Source organism: Balaenoptera physalus (assembly GCF_965194825.1).
Source record: "Balaenoptera physalus genome assembly, chromosome: 16".
NCBI classification, from domain to species: Eukaryota; Metazoa; Chordata; class Mammalia; order Artiodactyla; family Balaenopteridae; genus Balaenoptera; species Balaenoptera physalus.
Window position 1 is genome coordinate 87,170,156 of NC_138898.1, and position 27,697 is coordinate 87,197,852.

Below are 27,697 nucleotides of genomic sequence, written 5' to 3' on the forward strand. Positions count from 1 at the left end.
CAGTGTCTGCTGCAACGTTGGCTGTAGCCACAGGTCCTCCCCACCCCCACCCCATCCTGCCTCCTGGCTGAGCTGGCTGCGCTCCTGATTCTGTTCCCCTGGCAACGGGTCTGCGTCGTGCTGACATGCGCCTGTCTTGCTGCAGACGCTGGATGGCCATTAGCATGCAGCTGAATGTCCCTGCCACCTGCCAGCCTCACTCCGGCCCACGCTTCTCTCCTGGGGGGTGTGGGCAGGAGCAAGAGGGGGAAGGGAGGAGATGGCCTCTCCTCTAAGCACCTCTTTCTGCAGCAGCCTGGCCAAATGCTGCCTCCCAGCCAGAGGGACTCATCCTAGGGCAATGAATGCAGATTGCTGTGTGGTCCCAGGCAGTAGCATTAGTCCCTGGGGACCTCTGGGGACTCGGGTCCTTCAATGTAAAATACACACTGTGTTTTCTTGGAGAAACTTCTGTGTCTGGAATTCTCTCTTTGGGATTAAGGTGCTGCAGGTCCCTTTTGCAATGCTAGCCCAAATGACTTTATAATCCAAAATATGGCCCCAAGGAAAGGGATTCAGAACAGGGAATGTGTAACGTGGGTGAGCGGAAAGGCTGGAGCCAGAGTCCCCAGTGGGGGCGGGCAACATCGCTGCAAGGCAAATGGGGTGCAGCTGAGGACACACTCGCTCACCTCCCGGTTTTGCTGAGTCCAGCAGGTCTCTCGTGAGCCCCCGAAGAGCAGGGAGCACATCCTGTACTTCTGGGTCCCCCCAGCAGCTGTGGGTTGGGGCTCAGTCCATAGCACTTGGGTGAAGAGTTTCCTGGGGCATTGCCATGTGGCCTGGTCCCTCTGCCACACTCTTCTCTCCAGGTGCCCCTCCACAGCACAGTGTTGAACCCCTACTATGTGCCAAGCACCTGGCTAGGCTTGGGGGAGATGGGGATGACCCCTGCCCTGCCCTCAAGGAGCTTGCAGTGCAGTGGGGGAGATGAGAAAACCTTTATCCCAACCCAGGGTTGTGACAACTGTGTGCATAGGCTGTTGGGAGAGTGCCGAGGAGGCGGGGTGGGGGGGGTGTTAGGGAGGGCTTCCTGGAAGAGGTTATATCCACAGACAGATAGGTGAAGAAGAGCAGTGGGGACAGTGTGTGCAAAGGCCCTGAGGCTAGGAAGGACAGAGCATGTTGGGGGGAACTGCAGGTGTTAAAGGGTTAAAGCTACAGCATGGATGTGCTAAGATGTGAATGTGGTCTCCCTCCACCCCAAGGCTGGCCCATGATCAGATTAACCGTGCAGGAAGTTGCCTGTTGGGGTGGCTGAAAGTAGGGCAGGACTGGAGGCCAAGGGTCACATTCAGGATGTATCGGTAATCCATCCGGATGGGGCTGAATGCTACCTTAAGCAATGCTGGTAGTAATGGAGAGGGAGAATTAGAGTGGCAGAGGCCCGGGGATTGATTCTTGGGACAGCTGGTCCTCTGATCCGACAGAGAATGATAGGTGAAGAGAAGGGCAGGTTTGGGAGGGGAGAAATCCTGGGGGTCTAGAGCACCACTGGCCAACAGAATTTTAGATGATGAAGGAAATGATCTATATTGGTGCTATCCGGGAGAGCTATGGCTATTGAGCACTTGAAATGTGGCTCTAGTGCAATGGAGGGACTGGAATGTTAGTATTATACATTCAAGTGATTAACTATGATTAATTTATATTTAATTGCGTGTGGTTAGTAGCCACTGTATTATTGCTCAGTAGAAATGAAGTCTGTGTTACTGGGTTCCATCAGCATTTAGGAGGTACTGGAAGCCAAGGGAGGGGGTGTATGTTGCCAGGAATTGGGGTGGGAGGGAGTAAAATGAGCAGAGGGGGGCTTGTGGGCCCTCCTCCCTTCCTTCTGCATCACCTCTCCTGCCCAGGTGTGCACTGTTAGACATTCTCTAACCTCAGGCCCTTCAGAAGTCTCACCTGAAAAAGAAAATTACAAATCACAGGAAAATAGTTACCAAGACGTGCAGTAGTGCTATTGACAAGAGTGAAGGGTTCTGGGAATTAAGATATACCTGCTTGAGGGATTATCATGCAAATACTGAAGTTCACATTAGTGCCACTGCAGACATCCTTTTGATGTGTTGTCAGGTAGAAATAAAGTAATTCAAACTTGTGTGCAGAGGCTGATTCTGACTGAATTTAAAACTTCCGTGCATGAAAAAGAGCTGGAGGACAGCAATATGATAGCAGCTGTTGTCTTTGGGGGGTAAGGTAATAGGACACTTCTAATATTCTTTATGCATATGTATTACTTTTACGATGGAAACAAATCTGATTTTTAAAATCTTACCTTGTGAGTATGATAAAATCTGCAGCTATCTAAAGCAGGTGAAAAATAATGACTTAGGAAAATGCCTATGATACAGAATTGAAAAAACAGCAACAGCAATGGAATATATAATCTCAGAGTAAGCATCATTTAAAAGAATAGTAGGAAATGCCCCAATATAGTAAGTGGTTGTTACTAATTATTAAAAAAATTTTTTTTTAATTTTATACCTCTCTCTATTTTCAGATTACAATTAGTCTTACCTTCAATGTGTTGGTCAGATGGGGAGTGTTATTTAAAAGGCCTCTTATTTGGTCTCCATTCCATGTGCTCCAGGCCCTATTCTCCACTTGCAAACTAGAAAACTAATTCCTGGGGCTTCCCTGGTGGCGCAGTGGTTGAGAGTCTGCCTGCCAATGCAGGGGACACGGGTTCGAGCCCTGGTCTGGGAGGATCCCACATGCCGTGGAGCGACTAAGCCCGTGAGCCACAATTGCTGAGCCTGCGCGTCTGGAGCCTGTGCTCCGCAACGGGAGAGGCCACGATAGTGAGAGGCCTGCGCACCGCGATGAAGAGTGGCCCCCACTTGCCGCAACTAGGGAAAGCCCTCACACAGAAACGAAGACCCAACACAGCCATAAATAAATAAATAAATAAAATTAAAAAAAAGAAAAAGAAAAAGAAAACTAATTCCTGGGTTCCCTGTAAGAGCTGCATCCCCAGTATTTCAGCTCAGGTTCCCCAAGGAGTTGACCCAGCTGGAATCACAAAGCTCCAGCGTTGGCCCCTGCAGGAATCCTGGAGGTTCCCTAGAGCAGTGTAGTCCAGTGGAACTTTCTGTGATAATGAAGATCTGTATCCACAGTGTCCACTATGGTGACCCTCGGCTACACGTGGCTGGCCCTTGAAATGCGCCAGTGCAACCAAGAAAGTGGGTTTTAAGTTTGTTTCACTTTAACTGACGCTCAAGGAGCCACACGTGGCTAGTGGCTACCATATTGGACAGCTCAGATCTAGAAGCTCTCACTTTACAGATTTACAAACTGAGACCAAAGAGAAGGGGGCTTGGCTTGGATCACAATGGCCCTTCCTCCCAAGGCTGGCGTACCACCATCAAGGTATTAGGCCTTAACGGGGTCCAGACTCAGCTTTGTGTTTCCAACTGGAATTTTGTTTCACATGTAAAGGTTAGTTCAAAAGAGTGGGCGACGGGGGGCACTTCTTGGCATCAGCTGCGGTGGTTCCTCCTGTGACATGCACTGGCCGTCATTTTCACAGCTAAGACGCCGGGCCAGGTCAGCATACACATGCTCTGTAAGGCCCTGCTTGGCTGGCATGAAAAAATAAAACAAACTGGAGACACGGGAAAGGGCGTGGGATTTGGAGTCAGTTGGGCCTGGGTTTGAATCCCAGCTGGGCAATGAACTAATCGTATGACCCTTGGGCGGGTCACTTGACCTGCCTGGGCCCCAATTTCTCCACCTGTAAAAGAGACTCACAGAAGCCGGCCCAGAGGGTGGCGGTGGGTTTCCTGGCCACGCCCCTTCGTGAAAGGCGGCCTTTGCTTCTGGGTTCCTAGGCCTGTATGAACTTCACCTCACCACCGATGGCCCTGCCACCACGGGGGCAGAGGTGACCATCACGGCCAGCCTGGTGGCCGATGACAATGGCAGCCTGGTCCTGCCCGCCAGCACCCGCCTTTACCGCTTCCGCTGGATTCACACCCCACTGTTGCTCACGGGGAAGACAGATGAGGCTTTCAGCTCCACCATCCGCGTCGTGGGGAACGTGCCCGGGGACTTCCCGGTCTCCGTCTGGGTCACCGCCGCCGACTGCGGGATGTGCCAGCCTGTGGCCAGGAGTCTCCTCGTCCTCCCCATTACAGGTGAGGACCTTTCCTACTTGATTTGTCTTCAGACTCTTGGTGCAGAGAAAACATCCAGCCTGGCTGGTAATCACATAAATGCAGATTAGACCCATGGTTCCTTCTCGGCTGTCAGTTGAGTTAGCAAAGGATCAGAAAACGGTAATATGCACTGCTGGCAGGGCTGTGCTGAAATGGACACTTAAAGAACATATTGCTACTCGGGTGTAAATTAATACAACCCTTTGGAGAGCAGTTGATACATATGTATCAATGGTTATAAATTATTTTAGTCTTTGGCCTGTTCTTTCTCATTCTATCTCACTCTCTCTCCCTCTCTCCTTCTCTCTCACTCTCTCTCCCTCTCTCCTTCTCTCTTTCTCTCTCTCTCTCCCCCTCCTCCTCCCTTCCTTCCTCCCTCCCTCCCTCCCCTCCCTTCTCTCTCTTTCCAAGAAGTCCCTGCTTTCTTGGAGTTTACAGTCTATTAAAGAACTTACCTTCAGGAAATAAACCTCCATTTGGGTAATGGTTTATGCACGAAGATGTTCATCACAGTTTTTATAATAACAGAAGAAAATAGAAACAAGCTAAGTATGCAACCATAAGGGGACTGGTTAAGTATACTGATATAATTTGTATAATGAATAATAATGATGTTTACAAAGAGTTTGTTGTAGCCTGGGGGAGTACTCATGGTTGTAAAATTTTAAAAATCAAAACAAAATTCTATAACCAATTTGATCAACTGTGTTTAACATGTGTATACCTTAAATATGTACACACGTATACTTTGCAGTTCTTCAAAACATCAACAATGCTTGTGTTTGCGTGATAGGCAGTTTCTTTTCTTTTCATTCCACTTTTCAGCAATTTCCAAATGAGCTTTATTGAGCACACCTCACTTTCTGCTTAAAGAATCAGCTTTTAATTTTTTTTTTTTAGAGGAGGCAGCACGGAATGGTGTTCCTCACCCAGCCCCGCACGTGGGGTGTGGACCTGCGGTCAGTAGAACACCCAGCCCAGCACATGGGGTGTGGACCTGCGGTCACTAGAACACCCAGCCCCGCACGTGGGGTGTGGACCTGCGGTCACTAGAACACCCAGCCCCGCACGTGGGGTGTGGACCTGCGGTCAGTAGAACACCCAGCCCAGCACGTGGGCTGTGGACCTGCGGTCAGTAGAACACCCAGCCCCGCACGTGGGGTGTGGACCTGCGGTCAGTAGAACACCCAGCCCAGCACGTGGGGTGTGGACCTGCGGTCAGTAGAACACCCAGCCCCGCACGTGGGGTGTGGACCTGCGGTCAGTAGAACACCCAGCCCCGCACGTGGGGTGTGGACCTGCGGTCAGTAGAACACCCAGCCCCGCACATGGGGTGTGGACCTGCGGTCAGTAGAACACCCAGCCCAGCATGTGGGCTGTGGACCTGCGGTCAGTAGAACTGCTCCTTTTTTCTAGGCTCATCTAATTAATACTTTGAAATATTTCCCAAGAGTTGCTTTCAAAGCCTGTGCATTTCCTTCTGGTCCTGGGCATCTTTTGTGCCAGAAAGTTCAGGGTCCTGGTGAAAGGGGTGCAGGAGCAGAGCTATGCACGTAACACATGAAGTGAGTCTTCACCAGCGTCCACGGAGGGGACATATGCCTCTGTGTTCGGTGACCTGCAGGGTCCCCTCTTGCCACCACCTGGCTGTGACAGCCAGGAGGTCGGGTGGGGGAGAGGCTGCCCTGCCAACTGGCACGTGGCTCTGCCCTCCTCCACTTCAGTGGACTCACCCTCCCGTGGTCTCTGTCCCAGAGTTCCTCGTGGGGAACCTCGTTGTCACCCAGAACACCTCCCTGCCCTGGCCCAGCTCCTACCTCACCAAGACAGTCCTTAAAGTTTCCTTCCTCCTCCACGACCCCAGCAACTTCTTCAAGACCGCCTCATTTCTCTACAGCTGGGACTTCGGAGACGGGTATGTCCTTACCCCCCTTGATGCCCCAAAGTCTTGGCTCATGGCTGGTGGCCCTGTCGTCCCAGGCGGAGTGCCCTGTACTCTCCCATCTTCACCTGCTCACTCTCTCTCACTCCAAACATGCCTTGTACACCTGCTCTGTGCCAAGCTCGGGGTCCACGGGGACCAGTGTGAGCCAGTCATGGGACCTACCTTCAAGGTGCCTGCAACCTAGTAGAGGGGTCATTGGTGCCCAAAACAGTCCTTTAAGGCAGGTCAAGGTAGGTAGGATTTTTCTCTGTTTGACTCTGGAGGGACCTGGCCAGCCAATGACACACGCTATTATACTCACATGGTAGAATTCAGGTGTTCCAGCTTCATTCTCCTAACACCTCCTCTCCAGACAAGCCAATTAGGGGAGGCAGGTCGGGAAGTGGGGGTCGGTCAGGCATATCTGGAAATGGGCAAGATCCTGTGTGAAGAAAAGTACAGAGCTACTGAGAAGTAGCAAAGATTTGTTTTTTTTTAATTTGTTTCATTGAAGTATAGTTAATTTACAATGTTGTGTTAATTTCTGCTGTACAGCAAAGTGATTCAGCTACGTACATATATACATATATATATTCTTTTTCATATTCTTTTCCATTATGGTTTATCACAGGATACTGAATATAGTTCCCTGTGCTATACAGTAGGACCTTGTTGTTTATCCATTCTATATATAATAGTTTGCATCTGCTAATCCCAAACTCCCAATCCATCCCTCTCCCACCCACAGAAGTAGAAAAGATTTGAGTAACTGGGTATGTACACCATGTCTGGGATGGTGAGTCTTAATATTGTAAAGATGTCCGTTTCCCCCCAGTTATTCTTTAAGTTTAATGCAAACCCAATAAAAATCCCAATAAGAATAATTTTTGGAACATGACAAAGATTTTACAGTTCATCTAAATTTTGTGTATAAATATACAGTTTTACACATATGTGCACATACATATATACATATACGTCACATATACACATAATGTATATACATACATATATACATACTTGTATACAAATACACATATACGCTTATATATATGGTTTTATAACGTAAAGAATATTTGTCTCAAACCAGGGGACAGCCTCCATATTTATTAGGGGCATTTATTTTCACGTTAAAGAAAGTTATATTCACTATTTCTTTCTCCTTTTTTTTTTCTTTGGCTGCGCTGCAGCCTGCAGGATCTTAGTTCCCTGATCAGGGATCGAACCCAGGCCCTTGGCAGTGAAAACGCGGAGTCCCAACCACTGGACCACCAGGGAATTCCCTATTCACGATTTCTATTGCAATTGAACATTTTTGACTAGGTGATGAAATAAAATAAGAAAAAGAAATGAAATATAAATGTTGTAAAGGAGGAGACAAAAGTCATTGTACACAGATGACAGTACTGTTTACCTGGAAAACACAAAAGACTCAACTGAAAAATCTTAGAACTAAAAAGATTTTAGTAATGTGGCTGGTTACAAAACAAAGATTCTTAGCTTCTCCATATAATGGCAGTCGAAAAAATCTTTCATAATATTCATAAAAATGGAGAGAATAAACTTAGCCTAAAATTGTAGGATTTATGTGAATAAAATCACAGATTGTACTGAGAACCTTAAAAAGACTTGAAAAATGATGAGAGAATTTCTCAATATTGTAAGAAGAAAGAGAAATGATCAGAAAAGCAGAATGATGATGAATGGTGATCGGGAAAGGGGCTAGAAATACATACATAAACGTATTTAGAAAGCTGCAAATAATTTTCAGCAAGAAAAGGCAGCTCAATGGAACAGAATAGAAAAAGCAGAAAAAAACACTAAGTTTATATATACATGTAGTGTATGATAACAATGTTATTTCCAGCCAGTGCATAAGGATAGATTGTTTGATAAATGATACTAGGGTAGCTGGTTAACTGTTTGGGAGAAAAATAATCTAATCCCTAACAAAAGCTATTCCAGATAGATTTAAAATAGTAAACATAATGAACCAGGACTAGATTGGAATGTAGATGATCCCCTGAGATTGGATAGTTTGGCAGTGGGGAAGGCATCTCTGTAAATAAAAGGCAGAAACTAGAATGGAAAAAATGCTAAATTTGGCATCATCAGATTTAAAATTTGAAATGAAAGAAGTAAATCAAACCAAAAGATAAAGGTTAAACTGGGAGAAAATATTTGGAAGATATGTAATAGGTAAAGGTTTGATAAACTTCATATATAAAGAGCATCAACAAATCAACAAAAATATTTTATTGTTACTAGAATTCCTTTTGAAGTGATTCAGGTAATTGTAGGGGAAAAGCATGATGTTACACACTAATATGTTATATCATAACCTGTGATGGAGGTATGACTCTTCCTGTTTTTCAGATGAGAAAAGTTAAGGCTTAGAGTTAGGTAGATAGGAAATCTGGAGCTGAGATTTAAAGCCAGGTGTGTCTTAACTCCAAAGTTCATACTTCTCCCCTCCCCAGATTGTCCTTGTCTAACACGCAGCCTTTCCCAGTTTCCTGGCTCGGGGTGCAGAGCACTTCCTGGCAAGTGACAGGCACCTGTTGCCAGGAGTTCTCCTACCTGTAACTTACAAATACAAAGACAACCAGCAGCCACTCTACCAGGTACAGCTGACCTCATGCCCTGGCTGGCTCTGGGGACTGATGCTGGGATGACGTTTTTGCTTGCAAGGCATTGGTCTGAATGTGTCACTGTACAACCACTCTAAGAGGGCACGTGAGTCACTTCTGTCCTCTCCTCCCTGTCACCTTATAGCACCCAGATGGTGACCAAAGACGCTACGGTCTATTATAACTATTCCATCGTTGGATCCTTCACTGTGAAGGTCAAGGTCGTGGCGGAGTGGGAGCAGGTAACACCGGACATTGGGAAGGGCTTTCTGCAGAAGACGGGTGACTTCTCTGCCTCGCTGAAGCTGCAGGGTGAGTCTCTGGGGGTTGGTGTGGGTTGAGCGTTTGGCCCATCAGGGAGCCCTGGGTACCACTCCTTCCAGGGCTGGGTCACTTGCAGATCAGAGTGGCTCCAACTGGGCACTGGGCTGAGCTCGGATGCACAGCCTCTCTTCTGTTCCCCTGGCAGCCCTCTGAGCGGGTCTGTCATTCCCCGCTTCCAAGGGGGCACTGAAGGCCATGGAGGAGGTCAGGCGGCCACCAGGTGGCAGAACCCAGACACTGCTGTGATTTGGTAAATCCCCATCACTCCTCGTTCCCGGCTACATCTGCCTCCCGTCAAGGACCGTCCTGTCGGGGCTGGGACAGCCTCAGTCGGCTGCACAGGGAGGGAACAGCCAGACTTCCCTCTCCCGGCTTTGGCAAGAGGGGGTGCTGGGACAGCTGCAGATTTCTTGGTCGTGCTAATGGGGTGCTGCTTCCCCCACCCCGCACATGGCACAGATGATGCGGGGAGGAGGTGGTACCCTAAGTCAGCCCCAGGTCCTGCTCACCAGGGCCCTGCTTGCTTCCTCCGGCTCCATCACTCTAAGCTGGCTCCAGTACCTGCTGCTGACAGGGACGCGGGACCCGGGTATGCCCTGGATGTGACCTGTGACCTGCCCTTGGGGAGGGCCAAGAGGAGGACGGGGTGGTGGTCACACAGCCTCGGGACTCCGCGAGCCCTGATACAGCTGTCGTCAGCCACCAGATATAACGAAGTCTTCTCTGCCTTTCAGAAACCCTTCGAGGCATCCAGGTCTTGGGGCCTACCCTAATTCAGACCTTCCAAAAGATGATAGTGACCTTGAACTTCCTGGGGAGGTGAGTGAAGCCCAGTGCACACTGCGCATGACCTGTGGTCCTGCCCACCCTCCCCCTCAGAGGCTCCTGACCTTGCTCCATCCCTGAGGGGCCCCAAGTTAAGGAGCTCATGGAGGGATGATGCCACCCTTGACTGTGCCATGGGAGAGTCACGGGCATGGCTGCATTCTCAGGGTCCAGCGGAGGGAGCACTGGCCTTTTGGAGCTGTCTGCAACATGGGCATCAAGGCAAAGGCAGGTGAGGGACCACTCCTGTGAAAAGACTTCCGTATGTGACTTGGGCCTGCTTTCCAGCCCCCTGGAAAGCAGGCCATCTTGGGTAGAACCTGGCTCAGCTCCTGCCAAGAACACCATCAGGCTGAGTTTGTAGTAAGTGATGAGATGGGGAGATGCTGGGTGTGTTCTCCCCACAAGGGAGCCCCTCTCTGGGGCCACTGGGATGGATGGGGCTGCAGAAAAATAGTGGTCAGGGCCCAGCCCTCCAAGGACTCTAGTGGGGAAGACCAACCCCACCCAATCCCCCGACAAGGGGAGACGTCAGGGGGAAATAAGGCTAGACCGGGAGGGGGCAAAGCAGCCAAGGAAGGAGGAAGACAAGCCAAGGGGCTGGAGGTGGCTCCGGAAGCTTTCAGGGGGCTTTGGAGATAAGAGCTCAGTACTTAGAGAGCAGAGGGGGAAACTACTTGTGCTTGGTAGACCTGATCATTGAAGTGGCATGAGTGTGTGTTTTACTCTGGTCTAGGTCGTGTGAGATAGGAATGCTCACTTGGAATTCTTTATATGGACCTGCATTTTCCAGATTCTGAGCCTGTGCTGTGGCAGGTGGATAGCTTGGAATGCCCTCACCCCTTCAAACCTGTCAAAAGCCAACTCATCCTTTTAGGGCCTACCCAAATGCCACCTCCCCCAGGAAGCCTTCCCTGACTTCCTCGTTAAGAGCACGCTCCTCCGCCCCCTGTGCTTCCACAGCGCACCAAGTGTGTCACTGGGGCACTCATTCTGCCTCCTCCAGCAGTCTGTGCACATCCCTGTTTGCCTCACTGACCCCCTCGGAGTCCCGAGCCATCTCTTATGTACCGTTGTGTTCCCTGGAGGCCAGAGAAGTTGGGTGTTCTGTCCTGGAAAGGACACTGAAGTTCATGACTGCCTGGGCTTTCTTGGACTTAGTCTATGCTCACACTCCTTGCTGAGCCATCGCTAAAAAAATGCCCCCATTTCCCTGCAGCCCCCCTCTGAACGTGTGCTGGCGTCTTAAGCCCGAGTGCCTCCCGCTGGGGGAAGGGGAATGCCACCCTGTGTCAGTGGGCAGCACGGCTTACAACCTGACCCACATCTTCAGGGATCCTGGGGACTACTGCTTCAGCATCCAGGCCGAGAACATTATCAGCAAGACGCATCAGTACCACAAGATCCAGGTGTGGCCCTCCAGTAAGTGACACTTCGCCCCTGCTCCTACGAAGGCAGCAAAAACCAGTCAACCCTGCCACCACCGCCAGTGTGCTGCCACCAGCCAGCTCCCCCGACAGCCATCAACAACCAGTCCCAGCAACACTAGCATCGTCAATAACCCTACTGTCCCCAACCAACACCACTGACTGACCAACCACGGCACTAGTACCAAACTCTGTAGTGCCATCAACAACTGCTCTGGCCCCCACTACCAGAACCCCTCAGTTCCGCCACCACCACCCTCCACACCAACACCACTAGCAGTAACAACAGACAGCTCAGCTACTGCCAGCTAACTTGCCCAGCACCACTGCCACCATCACCACATGCTACAGACAGTTCTTCTAGCATCTTCAAGAGCCAGAGACGGCGCTGCCATTGCGACCACCCTTACCACCATCAGCACTGCCGTTAACACCCCTGCCACCAGCCCCTGCGCCGACCATTTGGACCGACACCATCCACACCGTGCTGCCCCAACTTCAGCTCTCTTGTTGCCACCGCCACTGACAGTGGTCAGTGTCCCTCCATACGTTAAGCACTGCCACACTTGTCCCCAACACGAACCCTCCCTCCTTCACTGCTGTCACCGCCACCCCATCACCTCCATGCAGGCGCTGTTGCTGCCACTAAAACAAGCATCTCCAACGGTGACGGTGCTGGACTCACAGGGCTGTTGTGAGTCTCCCAGGGAGGGTGAGCAGCTCAGAAAGTGTGCAGTACAGTCTCTCTCGTTCATAAGGCTGCCCAACCGTCGCCCCTGGAATACCCTTTCCCAAACACATCATGAGGTCCCGCCACGGGCTTACAGCCACAGGATTGGCTGATGACAGCATCAGGTCCTACCCTTCATTTCCGGTGGGGGGGGGCCTGTTCTGTGACCCCAGAAAAGAACTTTCTTACGTAGAGGAGAAAGTAGGATCCCGGAACCCTAGGGATGGTCTTTCAGATGCCCAGCCAGGTTCCATGCCATACAGAACAAAAGGGGACACCCTGCCAGCCGCACTCATCCCCAGGGTTGGCCCTGGAAGTGCACCAGGTGCTGTCACTGCCCCCTCCAGGCTTTCCAGTCCCTCTGAGACCTTGAGCAGACACCACTCTCCACTCCTGGCCCCGGCTGATGTTGTGGGCCAGGCAGACTCTGTGACCTGTTGACATCATCGGCGGCCTTGGGCCCCACCTCCCCCAATATCTCCTGGGCACTGAGTGTCTGGGATCCCCCTGAATTCTACAGAGAAAGACAGCACTACAGGTAATCAATGCCGCCTTTTCTTGGGAGACAGATCCTCATGGCATATGATGGTGGCTCTACCAGGAGGAGGGTGGGGGAGGAGTGAGAAGGAACCCACACTGGCTGATCGCCTGCCTTGCACCTGCCTCACCTGGTTGCATTCCCGTGGCAGCCTTGTGGGTCAGTATTGCCATCAGGTCACTGGTCAGAACGAGGATTCGAACCCAAGACCCCCTGGGCTCTTCCTGCTCTGCCATGCTGCTTCTTGGTAACAGGATAAGGGAGTGAGCCCAGAGCTGCCAGAGGTCACAGGGCTGTTTGGATGTCCTCACAACTTGGCTTCCCTTCCCCAGTGCAAGTCACCCAAGAGAGACCAAGGGGGAAGCTGCTAGGTCTTTCATGGCATAGGCTCGGAAGTTGTACATCATCACTCTGTCTTATGCTGCTCATTGGGAGCAAGTCACTGTAAGTCCAGCCCACACTCTGGTGGGAAATTTGGTTGCACCCCTTGAAAGTCACTATCAAGTAAAACTTTAAAACCCTCACATACCCCAGCTTGGTTTTTGTGAAATCCTGGATTTGCCTATTGGTGTTGCCTAGTTGGGATGCATGAACACAAGGAGGAAAAAAGCTCTGGTGGGCTTTGTTCTCTCCCCGGTGTCATCTCCTCCTGAAGGCTAGTATTCAGCACCAACTACCCAGGCTCGTGACTTCACCCTGTCTCACTCCCAGGCATCCAGCCTGCTGTCTTTGCTTTCCCGTGTGCCACACTTATCACCATGATGCTGGCCTTCATCATGTACATGACCCTGCGGAATGCCGCTCATCAGAAGGACGTGGTGGAGGTGGGTGCTTGGTGGGGTGGGGGCTGGACTCCTGGGCCCTGACAGGAGAGGATATGCGGAGAGGGCAGGGGGGCCAGACCAGGGAGCCTGGAGGTGGTCTGGATGTCAGAGCAAGGCCCTGAGGCTGGGGGTGATGTGCCCAAGAGGCATCCATAGATGGGGCCCGACTGATGATTTAGCTGCTTGCCAACGTGACTTACCTCCTTCTATGCTCGCCCTTTGCTTGGCAGCCGTGCCCATGAGCTGGTAAGGGAGAGGGCAACCGAAAGCAGGAAAGACCCAGAGAGCAGAAAAGCCAAAGGCACAGGGAAGCGCTGCGTGGCTCCAGAAAGGTGTTTCTGTGCACGCTGCCAGCAGGCAGCTGAGCTCGTTGAGGCCACCTAGCCAGGCAGCTGAGCTCGTAAGGCCACCTAATGGGACTCCCAGTGGGTGGGCGGGTGATTGACCAGTGGGGTTTTGTTCACCATAGGTGGCTGATTTTGACTTTTCCCCCATGTCTGACAAGAACCCGGAGCCGCCCACTGGGGTCAGGTGCTGCTGCCAGATGTGCTGTGGGCCCTTCTTGCTGGAGACGCCATCCGAGTACCTGGAAGTTGTCCGCGAGAACCACGGGCTGCTGCCGCCCCTCTACAAGTCTGTCAAAACTTACACAGTGTGAGCGCCACCCCCCGACCCGGTTTCAGCGTTAACTGACTGCTGACTGGGAGTTTCGGGCAGGGGCGGGCAGGGTGGTGCACGCTGCCCAGCAGGAGGGGTTCATGTGTGCAGGGCTGTCCACCCTGGACGGCCATCCATTTGTACAGTCCAGCTGCCTCCACAAGCCCCCTTCCATCACACCCCCTAGCCATCCATCCATCCATCTATACAGTTGTAAGCCCCTCTCAGTCAGTCCCACTCCTTGCCTTTGAAGAGGCCCCAAGTGGGACTGCAACACCAGACGTGGTCCTTGTTCTCTCCTAGGTGTACCTGGCAACTCCCCGTCCACTCCTCCCCTATTGGCACATTTGCTGCCTATCTGGGGTTCACAGTTCCCTCCCCCAGGCAGCCCTGCCCAGGTCAGAGAGTGGGAAGGAAGGTCACAAATGGATAATTTAAGGCTACATCACAAAAGGTCATGCATACGGAGACAAGCGTGCACACACGTCACACAGACATTTCAGATGATTTCCTCTGTATCAATTAGTTGGTTGCTGGGATGTACCCTGAGTCAGCACTAAAATGAAATCTGACCTTTCCCACATGGCCCTGACAGCTCCTGGGCCTGGCTCCTCCCTTTGTGCGCTGTCCCTGTGGCTACTGGGTCCCTTTCTAAGGACACCCTGTTCCCTCTCTGCTTGCTGGGGGTTGGCTGGGGGCAGGGCCAATGCTTTGTGAGTGCAAAGTGCTTTATAAATAGCACCTTCTTTTATTGAGTCCATGTTAAACTTTCACTGAGGAAAAGGCTTTGCAGCAAAAAAGGAGTCAAGCCACGGGGACTTGGGTACCCGGAGGGGGAGGGGACAGTGTTCTTGCCCCCCCAGCTGCTCCCAGGGTGGCCTTGAGAAGGAAGAGGCAGGACTGGATGGAACTCGGGGTGGGGGACCAGCCCACTCCTCTTTCTTTGTTGGCCCAGCAGCCTGGGGGAGGCAGAGGATGTGCAGAGAGTGTGTTATGGGTGCAGAGGGAGACCACGATTAGGCCCCCATCGAACTGCGCAGGATTAGGGAGCAACCTGGGCCTGCCTGGGGAGGGGAGGCAGGGCCGTGGGGGCTGAGCTTTGTTGCTGTAATCGTTTGCTCTCAGACTTTGTGCTGAAAACAGCATTCCCACTGTTGTGCAGCTCATACTCATGAAATACTGCCATTATTGCCGAATAAAGCTTGTGTGCTCTGAGTATAGCCAAGCATATGCCAGGTGGCCAGAGTCTCTTTCTTTTCCGTGCATGGATGTTCGGGCCTTGCAAGCAGCAAGAGCATTTCTTGGATGCAGCAGGACGTCCCCGTCGTGTTCTCTGGCAAGTGCACTGGACGGAGCCGCTGGCTACGACCTCAGGTCTGGGTCAGTGGTTTGGACCAGTGGTTCTCAAACTGCCTCTTAGGCTGCATCACAGACAATCTGGCTCCTGAGGGCCTCCCGGAAGTGGGTCCAGGCACCCCAGGTGACTCCAATGTGCAGCCAAGTCTGAGACTCTGGGGTGGACTCTTGATCAGAGGGGGATGTAGGGCACACCTGGGAACTTGGAAATGCAGATCCCTGGGCCCCATGCCACACGTGAATCAGCTCCCGGGGAGGGGGCAGCCGTGGTGCATCAAGTGTGAGAACCTCCCATCTCCAGCAGGGCTTCTTGAACTTGGACGTGATGAGAATCACCGGAGGTCTTGTTAAATGACATATTTTCATGCAGGGTGTCTGGAAGGGGCCCTGGGATTCTGCATTTCTAACAAGATTCCGGATGCTGCTGGTCCCAGGACCTCACTTCGAGTTGCAAAGCTCTGAGTCTACACCCTTCCTGAGCTCTTTTTCTTCTATAAGAGGTTCGGGATTTTTTCTTAATTGCCTCTGCTCTCCTGTCACCCCCACCACCCAGCACCCAGCGGGTGTGCCCCAAGATTTGAGGAGCTGGACATAGGTGTGCATAGACCCTGAACCCACCCCTGCTGTGCCACCCTGGAGGCCCCACTTTCAATGCGCAAAGTCATTTAGGGAACTTTCCTGGACTTCAGCATCGCTGGCACGTGGGGTGGGTACTGCCACACACACCTTTCCTCTGGTCTCCCACCCAGGGGTCAGCTATGTCATGGTTCAGGGCGGGAAGGAACCTGGGTGTAGCAGGGCACCCTCATGCCCTGGATAACTGGTTAGAGGATCAAATGAAACCTTGAGTTACTTTAAAGTATTCTTAATAGACAAGGACAGAAATCATTTTAGAACCACTTCCTGCCGGCAGAATACACAGCTCCCCATCTCCGCATGCCTTCAAGAGAACCAGGATAAAAAAATCTCAACTCACCCAGAGGAATTTAAAAGTGGTGTTTCATGCTGTCAAGGGAGCTACATCTCTGCAAAAATGGGGGTAATCAGGTGTTTGTCTCACAGAAGTTAAAAAATTAAAAAAACAAAAAAACAAAACTGTCAGCCACATTTAAGAGGTTGGGTAGAAAGAACCCTTGGGATAAAAAACCCCCAAAAAACCTGAGAGCTGGAGAGGGAAGCTCACTTTGCCAAGCAGATGCACCAGCTGCAATGCAATTCAGCAGAATATTTGACTTGCAAAACTTGGGAGCACGGCAGGCTGCTGGGCCCTCGGCTGGGTCAGGCAGCAGAGTCAGGCACTTCAGGCTCCCTCCTAACCCCGGGCAAGGACACCTTCCAGGGCCGTGCTCACTGATTTGCTAGGCTGTCTGGAATGTTCCTCTGGAGGATTGCAGGAGGTTTCCAGAGCTGTAGCCCAGGTGAGGAGCCTGTGGGGAACTCGCTGTGTTTCCTTACCAGTCCCTGGTCACTGGCCCATTCCAGGCCTGTAGCAGCGAGTGTCCAGCTCTGTCCAGCGCAGCTACATCTCACCTGAGCGTCCTTATAAGCACTGTCATGATTCTCTATTAGCCTGCCCCCCACACACACCCCAGGCCCAGACGGCAGGAGGGCTGGGCAGCTGCTCCCACCAGCCTACAGTTCCAGGCGGGACCAGATTGTCGCCGATGAGAGGCTGTGGGTTCCCATGACCACAGGGTGTCAGGAGCAGAATCAATTGAATGTATTTTTGCCGGTACCTGATAAGAGCCATGTTTTCCTTTAAGAAGCCCATCACCCTGGACAGACTCGGGTGTTTTGGAAGGGTTCTGAGGGTTTAAGCCTGATAGGATTAAAGTGGGTGTCCAAGGAAACGTACATGAACTCACCTATACTGGGTTGAATGGTGACTCCCCCTAAATTCATGTCCACCCAGAACATGTGAATGGGACCTTATGTGGAAATAGAGTCTTTACAGATGTGACCAAATTAAGATGAGGTCATACTGGAATAGGGTGGGCCCTAAATTCGATGATTGGTGTCCTTATAGACAGAGAAGAGACACAGACAGGCCATGTGATGGACCCAGAGGTTAGAGAGATGCATCTACAAACTAAGGAATGCCAAAGATTGCTGGCCACCCCGGAAGCTGGAAGAGGCTCGGAGCAGATTGCTGTGTATTGGTATGCTCCTGCTGCCAGCACAGAGTATCACAGTCTGGGTGGATTAAACAACAGAAATAAATTTTCTCACAGTTCTAGAGGCTGGAAGTCACAGATCAAGGTGTTGGCAGGGTCGGTTTGGTTCCTTCTGAGGCCTCCAGCCTTGGTGTGTAGACGGCCATCTTCTCCCTGTGTCCTCACCTGGTCATCCCTCTGTGTGTGTCTGTGTCCTAATTTCTTCTTCCTATAAGGACACCAGTCAGATTGGAGTAGTCCCACGCCAATGACCTCGTCTTAACTTAATTACCTCTTAAAAGGTCTTATCTCCAAATTCAGCCACATTCCGAAGTGCTGGGGGTTAGGACTTCAACTGATGAATTCTCAAAGGTCACAATTCAACCCATAACACCTTGATTTCAGACTTCTGGCCTCCAGAACTCTGAGAGAAGAGATTTCTGTTGTTTTAAGCCACCCAGTTTGTGGTATTTATTTCCGCCGCGCCAGGAAGCGAATACACTTTGCAACGTCTATTCTGGCAGCTCTCTCAGACTCTGCATCCATCCAACAGGAAGTCCTTCAAAACAGATCCAGAATCCAACCACTTCTCCCTGTTTCCGCAGCGCCCCCCTCCCTGGCGGGGCCATCCCCATCCTGTTGGCTTCCACTACTCCTCATCTCACCCCAGGTGTGTTCTCAGACCCACATGAAGTCCATGTCCTCCTCTCCCCAAACCCTTCATTGTCTCCCAGCTCAGGGTCCTTCCAGGGGCCTTCAAGGCCCGCACGACCTGGCCCTCTGACCTCACTTGCCTCATCCCCTGATGCTTACTCCTCCGGCTTTGTCTTCCTCAGGGCTTCCCTAGGGCTGTTTCCCCTGCCGGGAGCTTTTCCCTACACATGCCTGGGGCTCCCTCCTTGCCTCCTTCACATCTGCTCCAAGGTCACCTGCTCAGTGAGACCGACCCTGACACCCCCCACCTCCCGTACCCTACGTCCCTTACCCCCAAGAGCACTGATCATTTGCTAAAATACTATTAATTTTACTAATTTATTTATTTACTCTGCCTCCATCCATAAAATAAAAACTCCAGGAATGAAGGGACTTTGCCTACTGTGTCCAAAATTTCTATTTCCAGCACCTAGCATAATGCCTGGCACATAGTAGGTGCTCATTAAATATTATCAAGGAAACGAGGAAGGGAGGAGAAATGCCACTTCCCCATTCAAATGTATGGCCTGGCAATGTCTAGGATTTAGGAGAGGTGTGGGAGGCATGCAGTCTTAGCCGGAGGTAACTCCTGGAGGAGACAGTATGTCTCTCACAAAAAGCAAAGCCCTTACTCTTGACTTGGAATGCACTCTTTTTCCCAGGCCTGAGGAATGTAAAAGAGATTAGCAAAGCTATCTCAAGCCAGGAGACCTCAGGGAACTGAGAGTCCTGGTTGTTCCCTATGGCTGGGGGCTGTGTGTGCGCCTGGTTAAGGGAAGATAATGTTCAAGGATAGTTGTTGTAAACTTGTTGAGGTCCTGGTAGTGACTGAACTGAGACGATAAGCGATTCCACGGGAATATTGTCTAATAATGAGTTCCTCTTCTGTCTGTATAAGATTCAGTAAATTCTAAATAAAGTGCCTTGCAACCATCAGTTGTCTTGGTCCTTCTGACCCCATACTCACGGTGCTATTCAGTCCCTTACCTCTCTCCGTCGGGACCTGGAAGACCCCCTGCGGTGGCTGGACCATCGCAGAGAGGAAAGAGCAAATGCTGAGGAAAGGACTCAGTGTCTCCCCAGATTCTCCAGAAGGAAAAATGGCCTGGAAGCCCTGGTTTGGGCCGTGTGGTGATGTCCAGGTGACAGGATGCTGAGGCCTCTGCACCTGTATCCTGGAGAGAAGGACCACTGTCTGGGGGTGTCCTTCCCTGCCCGGAGGACCTGAAGCTGCCCCAAGGTGTGATGGCATTTCGGAAACCAGCTCTGGTGCTTGTTCATCATCAGAGTGGGAAGCGCCTGGCTGTCTTCTGAGGATGATGCCTCATTCCGTGTTGGGGGGCGGGGCTCAGAGGGAAGGGGGGAGCCAGGCTGTGGAGGGTACAGCAGGGGCCGAAGGAGCAAGCAGGGCTGGAACCTGGCTAAGGGGCTGAGGAGGAACTGGGGCCACCAGGCAGGATCCGGGCCAGGGGCTCTTAACCTGGGGTGCCCAACCCCCAAGGGATCCATGGAGAGAATTCATGAACTTGGATGGGAGAAATGACATCTCCATTGTTACAAACCTTTAATCCAATCGAGGCATTTCCTTCCACCATAGTGGCCCCAAATGGCAGTGTTGTCAGCAGTTCATGTGACTTTGCCATCAGTAACAGTCAAAAATATGTTCACATCACATTCCAATTGTGAATCTCTCAAAATGTCATTTGTGCTGATCATGTCTTCAAAATTACCGTTGCTATTAGACTTGCTTTTGGATCTTATTTCACTAAGCACATATATTACAATCGCTATTTTGATAACTGGTTTCCTTTGAAATCCTATTATTTAATATTATGCTTTCAAAACCATTATTCTGATGGCTTGATCTGATTGGAGGGGGCTCATGGTACCAAGAAGGCTATCAGGCCCCTGTAGCTGTTCTCTGGGGAGATCCTCAGGGGCACAGGGGTGACAGGGGACTTTGTTTTCTTCGGGCCAGAGGGAAGGATCCTTCCCTGGGTATCTGACCCAGGAGACCAGGTGCCAGGTCCCCACAGGCCTGCAGTGCTCAGTGCAACCAGCAGGTGGCAGCCCCGCTCAGCCACGCTTCTGCAGTTTCCTCCTCCTAGTGCAGGCTGTGGGCACCACAAGAATACAGGGGATACGGAGAGCGTGGGTCCTGGCAGCTGTGGCACCCACAGACGCACACACCTGTGCACACGCCACATTCATATGCACGCTCACACTGACAGCTGGAGGAGCCTACTTGGGAATCAGCTTCCAGAACATCCTGGCCCTTCCAGGACAGAAGGCGTTCCCAGGATTCTTGCCTTGGGAAGTCCTTTCAGAAGAGGGGACCCCCTTTGTTCTTCCTCATCTTTTCCTTCCCTAATGTCTTTTCTGAGGCGTCCACAGGTCAGCACAAGCCAATAACTCCAGCCACAAAAATAATCTAGTTGCAGCCAAGGTAGGGAGTGGGGGGAAGAAGTGCAGATCTGAGCTCTGGCCTTGCTCCCAGACCCTGGGCAAGTGACTTAATCTGTCCAAGCTCTAGTTTCTTTGTGTTGCACAATTTGTATAAAGAGTGAACTCTTGGGCTTCCCTGGTGGCGCAGTGGTTGGGAATCCTCCTGCCAATGCAGGGGACACGGGTTCGAGCCCTGGTCTGGGAAGATCCCACATGCCGCGGAGCGGCTGGGCCCGTGAGCCACAGCTACTGAGCCTGCGCGTCTGGAGTCTGTGCTCCGCAACAAGAGAGGCCGCGACAGTGAGAGGCCCGCGCACCGCGATGAAGAGTGGCCCCCGCTCGCCGCAACTGGAGAAGGCCCTTGCATGGAAATGAAGACCCAACACAGCCAAAAATAATAAATAATAAAAAATAAATCCAAAAAAAAAAAAAAAGAGTGAACTCTTACGACTTAACAACTATATAACAAACCACCTAATGAGAAATGAGCAAAGGACTTGAATAGACATTTCTCCAAAGAAGACATACAAATGGCCAATAAACACATGAAAAGATGCTCAATATCATTAGTCATCAGGGAAATGCAAATCAAAACTACTATGAGATACCACTTCACGCCCACTAGGATGGCTATAACAGACCACACAAAACACAATCAAAGCGAAACAGAAAATAGTAAGTATTGGCAAGGATGTGGAGACATAGGAACCCTGGTACACTGCTGGTGAGAATGTAAAATGGAAGACAATTTGGCGGTTCCTCAAAAAGTTAAACACAGAATTACGATATGACCCAGCAATTCCACTCCTAGGTATACACCTAAAAGAACTGAACACAGATACTCGGGTACTTGTTCACGAATGTTCATAGCAGCACTATTCACAAGAGCCAAAAGAGGGAAAGAGCCAACATATACATCAACAGAAGAATGAATGAACAAATTGTGGTAATACACACAATGGAATATTATTCAGCCTTAACAAGGAATGGAGTACTAACCCTGCTACAATAGGGATGGACCTCGAAAATATTATGCTCAGTGAAAGAAGCCAGCCACAAAAGGCTACACACATATTATGATTCCATTTATATTAAGTGTCCAGAATAGGCAAATTCATAGAGACAGAAAGCAGATTGGCGGCTGCCAGGGGGTTGGGTGGGGGAGGGAGGAAGGGGAAGGGATTGTTTAAAGGGTAGTGGGTGTTCTTGGGGACAGTGAAAAAAGTTTTGAAACTACAGAGAAGTGGTTGCACAACATTCTGAATGCATTGAACGCTACTGAATTGCTCAGTTTAAAATGATCAGTTGAATGTTATGTGAATTTCATCTATTTTTTTCAACATATTTTTTTTTCAACAAAATAAAGAGAACGAATGGGTGCATTTTCCAGGCAATCATTGAGAGAACGTTCAGGCAGCATCGACAAGCCCTGCACAGGGGCCCAGCAGACCCCGGACACACGCCCTTCTTTCCCAGCACGCTGGGCACATTTCAAAGTCTGAGTCGGTGGTGAGCTAGGATTGTAGCGGCCGTGGCAGCGAGCGGTCCCGGCGCACCTCGCAGGGGGATGCAGCCATTGCTTTCTTTTCATTTTCTTCCCCAAAGCCCCGGTGTGCTTCCAGGAACGGACAGCAGGGGGTGCTAGAAGCCAGCGGCAGAGCAGGGAATGGAAGGCCTGACCACCCCTCTAGACTCAACTGCTCCAGCTCAGGCTGTAGTTTCTGGCTGGTCACCACACCCCCAGACTCCCAACGAGTGTTGACCGGCGCCGGGCCACTCCTAGCCCGGGTGTGGCAGGTGCAGAGGTGCTGCGTCTTCTCTCAAACAGAAACCGCAGCCTTCTGGCCCCAAACAGGTGGGATCAGCTCAAAAAGCTCAAGGGCTCCCTACAACCTTTAACACCAAGTCCGAACTCTCCGCCCTCAAGCTGCTCCCACTTCTCTCTCCAGCCTTATTCCCTATAGCATGGATTCACCCTTTCCCCACGACGCATGTGGTCTAAGCACGACCCCCCCGCCCCCCTCCACTGCTGTCAGGGCTCACCTTCATCCCTTTGGCACATGTGCACGATGACCGACGCTGGGTCGCAGCCGCCAACCAAGCGAAGCCGGCCTCTTGGGGCCTCGTGTCCTGTAGATGACCAGCATCCGGCCGTAAACCACAGAAAGAGCCTCCAGCTGTCAGGGGCTGGTGCCTCTTCTTCATGTCCTGCCTGCGGAACACGCCTGAAACCTGCCCAGTGCCCAGCATGAGGCCAAGTTTCCTGACTCCGGCCCAGACCAAAACCACGAGAGTTCTGGTGACCACATGTGGCTCTTCTGGCAGAAAATCACGAGGCTTCCCCGGGAGACGCTCTAGGATTCTGAGCTCGAGGGGGTGAAGCAGCAAATAGCCCAGCAGCGCCTCATTAGAAGCATCAACATAAGCTCTACCCAGGACTACTGACGCGCTTCTGCCTGGTTTGAACAGTTATTAGGGAAAAGGTTACTGTCTGTGATCTATTTATTCTTCTGTTTCACCTTGGACACAGTTAACATTCTTGCTACCTTCAGCTTCAACCCACAAATGACAATAGTGTCCTCACTCTTGACAATGTTGGATTTTACAGGAGCCTTGAGCTCCTGGGAAGCAGCAGAGGTTAAAGGGACCCCACCCCTGCCCCACACTTTGCGTTGGGCAAAATGGCTTATTGCAAAGAACCACCCTTCTCCACTCTCCCCCCATTTGCCTATGACAACACAAGGCCAGATGCAGATGCTCAAAATCCCTTTTCTTGCCTCATAATGATTACCTGAATTGCTTGTCTCCGCTGGCCGATCCTTTTGAATAGAATCTCTCTTCCTGTCTCCGGATTTATTTTTATTTGACGTGCTTGGGAGACAGCTGCTGATAACTCAATGTAAGTTTCAGGAGGTCTGAGCAGGTGATGTCAGAAGCCTGCCCACCCACCTTAGGTTCTAAACAGGAGCTTACGTTGTTGGGGAAAAGTGCTTTTGTGTCCAAACAGGCAACGTTGCTTGATTCCTGGGAACACAGCACAGCTGAGCTGTATCCACCCTCTCCCACCCCCATCTGCCCCAATGGCGTGGCCCAGGGCAATGCCCTCCCATTCAGCATTCGCCATAAAAGCCAGGAAGCAGGGATTGTCTCATACAAAGACCTGGAGGCTTAGGAACGCAGACGCCTGCTCTTTTCTGGGAACCCAGAAGAGGGAAATGTAACAAAAAGAAAACATAAATTAATCACTCGGTGATTTCTCCTGCGTAAGAAGTTTGCCCAAGTTTGCAGAGCCGGGCCGAGGCAGCGGGGCTGGGATTTGACTTCCTAGCTTGCTGGCTTCCACCCGCCCTGGTGGGCTCCCCAGCTGCTGGTCCTCAGGCTTTCAGAGGGGCCCACCTGTCCCAGGTGTGGCCCGGACGGAGGTGGAGCTGCAGGGGCTGACCACCAGGGGACACCAGGGCTCCAAGGAGGGGGAGAGGAAGGCCCCTGCTGCTGGGCGGAGAGCAGAAGTGGAGGGTTCAAGGCCCCTCTCCCACATTCTCGCATCCTCCCAACAGCCCTGCAAGATAACCCAGGTGGGGCTGCCTGACTTCAAATCCTTGCAAGTATGTGACCTTGGACAAGTCATTTTGCTCTTCTGAATCTTGCTTTCCTTGTCTCCTTTGGGGGAAACAAGGGTGCCTACACAGAGGACTCTGCCATGTGCCCCCTGGTTAGGACCCAGTAAATAGTAACTGCTATATGTATAACTGGATCACTTTGCTGTACCCCTGAAACCAACACAACATTGTAAATCAACTAGACTCCAATATAAAATAAAAATTTAAAAAAATATATAATAACTGCTACTACTACTACTACTGTTATCAACCCACTCTACAGCCAAGGAAACTGAGCCCCAGAGAGTCAGGGTTACAGGCACACAAAAGCTGGAATTAACCTTCCCCACCTGGCTATGGCTCAATATCCCGTTGGCAGCACCTCCCAGGCACGACCTCACATGAAGTTCCAGAACCTTCCAAGTTCCCTGAACCAGAGATCTATGGAGGGTGAGGGAGCTCCCTGCATTGTGTAAGGAAGGCTGGAACCACAGAGACAGACGGAGCTCCGGGTTCTCCCCCCACTAGGGCATGTGCAGCCACTGACGTCTCTGAGCCTCAGTTTCCCCGGAGATAATGACTGGGAAGTGGCTGGGAATTAGGTGCGGGGATGTGTATGAAATCCCTTTGTTCCCAGGAATGTTGACCCCACCTTGGAGCTCCAGGAGGGCAGGGACCAGGTGGGAGGTTTGGACAGGGCATCTGATGTGTGTGTGGTGACCAGGTGCCAGTATGTGCAGCTACGTCCAGGAGGGGCAGAGGTGGGGGGTGGATTGATAAAGAGTCATCTGTGTGGCCAGAGGTGGGAACCTGGAGGAGAAAGGAATGTGTGGAGACAGTGGAGCGGGTGAGGCAGTTACAGCATCTCCTTTTGGAGAGCGTGCAGCCCGGCGTGCTGCCGAGGTCAGCAATGTCTCGGGTCACAAAGTACCTCAGCCAAAGGGACCGGACGGGGCTGGGGACACTGCAGAGAACAGAGGGCCATGGCGGGATGGAGCTGTGTTCTAGGAGCCGCACCCAGGACCTCTGGCTTCTGATGGGTCCCAGCCTGTGGGGTCCAGGAGGTGCCCCACCAGCTCCGGCTTTTCCCCTAAGTGCTGGGTGACCTTCAGAAGATTGCTTTCTGTGATTTTCCTCACAGCCTTGCCTGCAGCTCCATCTTTAAAAATAGTTGCAGAAAAGCCCATTGCTTATTCAATGAGTTCTTTTGTTAAAAAACAAAACAAAACTCTGCATCTTTGGTTTGTTTAGCTTCTAAAAGGCCCGAGTATCAAAGTGCCTGCTCATTAAAGAAAAATAGGATGCGGGGAAAGAGTGGGAGAGGGCGAGGGTCGGGGAGCCAGGCTGGGCTGTGGCCACTCAGGCTCAAACCTCGGTCCTCTCTGGAAACCTGGGGCAAACGTCCCACCTCTTGGAGGCTTAGTCTTCTCGAGTGTATGTTGGGATGTTGATAATAATGCCAAGTCCTGGGATTCAGAGCCGAAGAGGACACGATCCCTCCATCCACCATCCTCTCTCTGGCTCTACCCCCGCCCCACCCTCCCACCCCCAGCCAAACTTCTGGCAAGAACTCTCTCCCCCATCCCCTCTGAAACTGCTCTTCCCAAGGTTATCAGTAATGTTCACATGGCTAAACCCATATTATTCAACAAACACTTGTAGAGCATCCCTGAGAGTCAGGCTCTGTGCCCGCAGCTTTCCCCCCTCATCCCGCCTGGCGCTCAGCAGCATTGGGTTCTCCTGGGCAGCAGCCGGTCCTCCCTGAAACCTGCAGACCCTACGCTCTCCTCGGTTCCCTCCCACCCGGTTGGCAGTGCCTCCTTTCCCCCCTTCCTTGACTTTCTTAATGGAGGTGGCCAGCTGTCCATCCAGCCTCCGTTCTTTCCATTTTCCTTAGGGCGAGGGTCCCAGTTTTGTTTGGAACAGCCTTGAGCCCAACTAAGCGACTTTTCCAGTCCCCCATACATTCTGGGGGTGGCTGATGAGATAAAAGCAGAAGTTTTGGCAAAAAGGAACCAGAGACTAAAGGGAAATAGTAAGATGGAATTTGCAGGTCAGCCTGGGAATTGGCAGAGGAAACTGGAGTCTGAATTAGTTTACCCCTTGCAAAGACTGAGTCTTCAAAGGATTCCATGAAAGATGGGTTCCCTGGGAGACTTTGAAATTGTGAATCCCGGGAAAATTGGGAATCATGCCTTCCCCTGTTGAAAATACATCTGGATGGTAATATATATCTTCAGGAAACATGAAAAAAAAAAAAAGCAGAAGTTTTGGGTGAAATGTCTGCAAAACCCCCTTAAATGGGAGACAAGCAGTTTTTCTCCATCCCTGCAGCCACCATCCTAATCCAAGCTACGGTCATGTCTGATGAGCTCGATGACGATGGCTTCCAATGGGCGTCCCGCTACCCCCATTCCCCCCAAATCGACGGTCAGAGGGATCCTTGTGAGGCAACCGTGTCTCATTGTGTCATTATTCTGCTCAAACACGTGCTGTGACTCCCCATGACCCGGGAAGATGTTCAAACTCTGTGCTGTTAACGAAAAATTAATCAATAGTCAACCCAAGAGAGAAATGGAAATTTTTATTCCAGCCAACTGGAGGATTATAACCCGGGAGACAGTCTTTCAGAAAGCCCCAAGGACTGTTAGAGATCAAGGCACAGTTATCTAGGTTTTTGAGACAAAGTAACATAGTGACAGTTTACATAGTGTAACAAGGTGAGTAGTGAGTTATTACAGGATTGAGAAAGGACTGCTACCTCCTAAGGAGTTACCTTGCTGGTGCCAGAAGGAAATTTCTTTTTTTCTTTCTTTCTTTCTCTTCTTTTTAATTTTTTTAAATTTTTTTTATTTTTGGCGAGTAAGCATTCCTGTGTCTTCTAAGGGGATCTAGTTAATGTGTAATGCAGATGCACAATGCTCACTAAAGGGGAGGGGGCAGTGGCTCAAATGGGCAGAGGGAGAATTTTATGTTTACAATTTTTCTTGTCCTGCCTTAAAAATAATTTTATTTCATCAGAATTGAGCCGGCAAGACCTCCGTACCTGCTGCCGACCTCTCAGCTCACCACCTATCCCTCCAAGCCCTAGAAATACACTCAAGTCACAGATGTTATTTTAAACATTCTAATGTCCACACTAAAAAATGAAAAGAAACAGGCCAGATTATTTCAATTATATCTTTTCTTTAGCACACTATATCCAAAATATTATCATCCCAGTATGTAATCAATGCGAAGTTTATTAATGAGGTGGTTTAACCTTCGTGGTTTTGTGCTGTGTCTTCACGGTCTGGTTGTGTACTTTCCTCTTATAGCATCTTCCAACTTGAACTGTATTTAGATTTTGTAAAATGTACAGTTGGAAAAG

At 50.9% G+C, this 27,697-nt stretch overlaps 1 protein-coding gene across 2 annotated transcripts in view; it reads left to right on the forward strand.

Annotated features, from left to right (window-relative positions):
* The window catches only part of TMEM130 (transmembrane protein 130), a 16,472-nt gene extending 1,161 nt beyond the window's left edge, over positions 1 to 15,311 (forward strand). The window contains exons 2-8 of one of the 2 annotated variants that reach the window (XM_082430557.1): positions 3,876 to 4,181; positions 5,958 to 6,117; positions 8,902 to 9,068; positions 9,815 to 9,899; positions 11,125 to 11,327; positions 13,312 to 13,424; positions 13,894 to 15,311. In XM_082430557.1, the coding sequence (XP_082286683.1) occupies positions 3,876 to 4,181; positions 5,958 to 6,117; positions 8,902 to 9,068; positions 9,815 to 9,899; positions 11,125 to 11,327; positions 13,312 to 13,424; positions 13,894 to 14,082 (1,223 nt within the window). In that variant the 3' untranslated portion in view covers positions 14,083 to 15,311. The remainder of the gene's footprint in view (positions 1 to 3,875; positions 4,182 to 5,957; positions 6,118 to 8,901; positions 9,069 to 9,814; positions 9,900 to 11,124; positions 11,328 to 13,311; positions 13,425 to 13,893) is intronic. The other variant, XM_082430556.1, reaches the window with a different exon arrangement.
* The last annotated feature ends 12,386 nt before the right edge of the window (positions 15,312 to 27,697 follow it).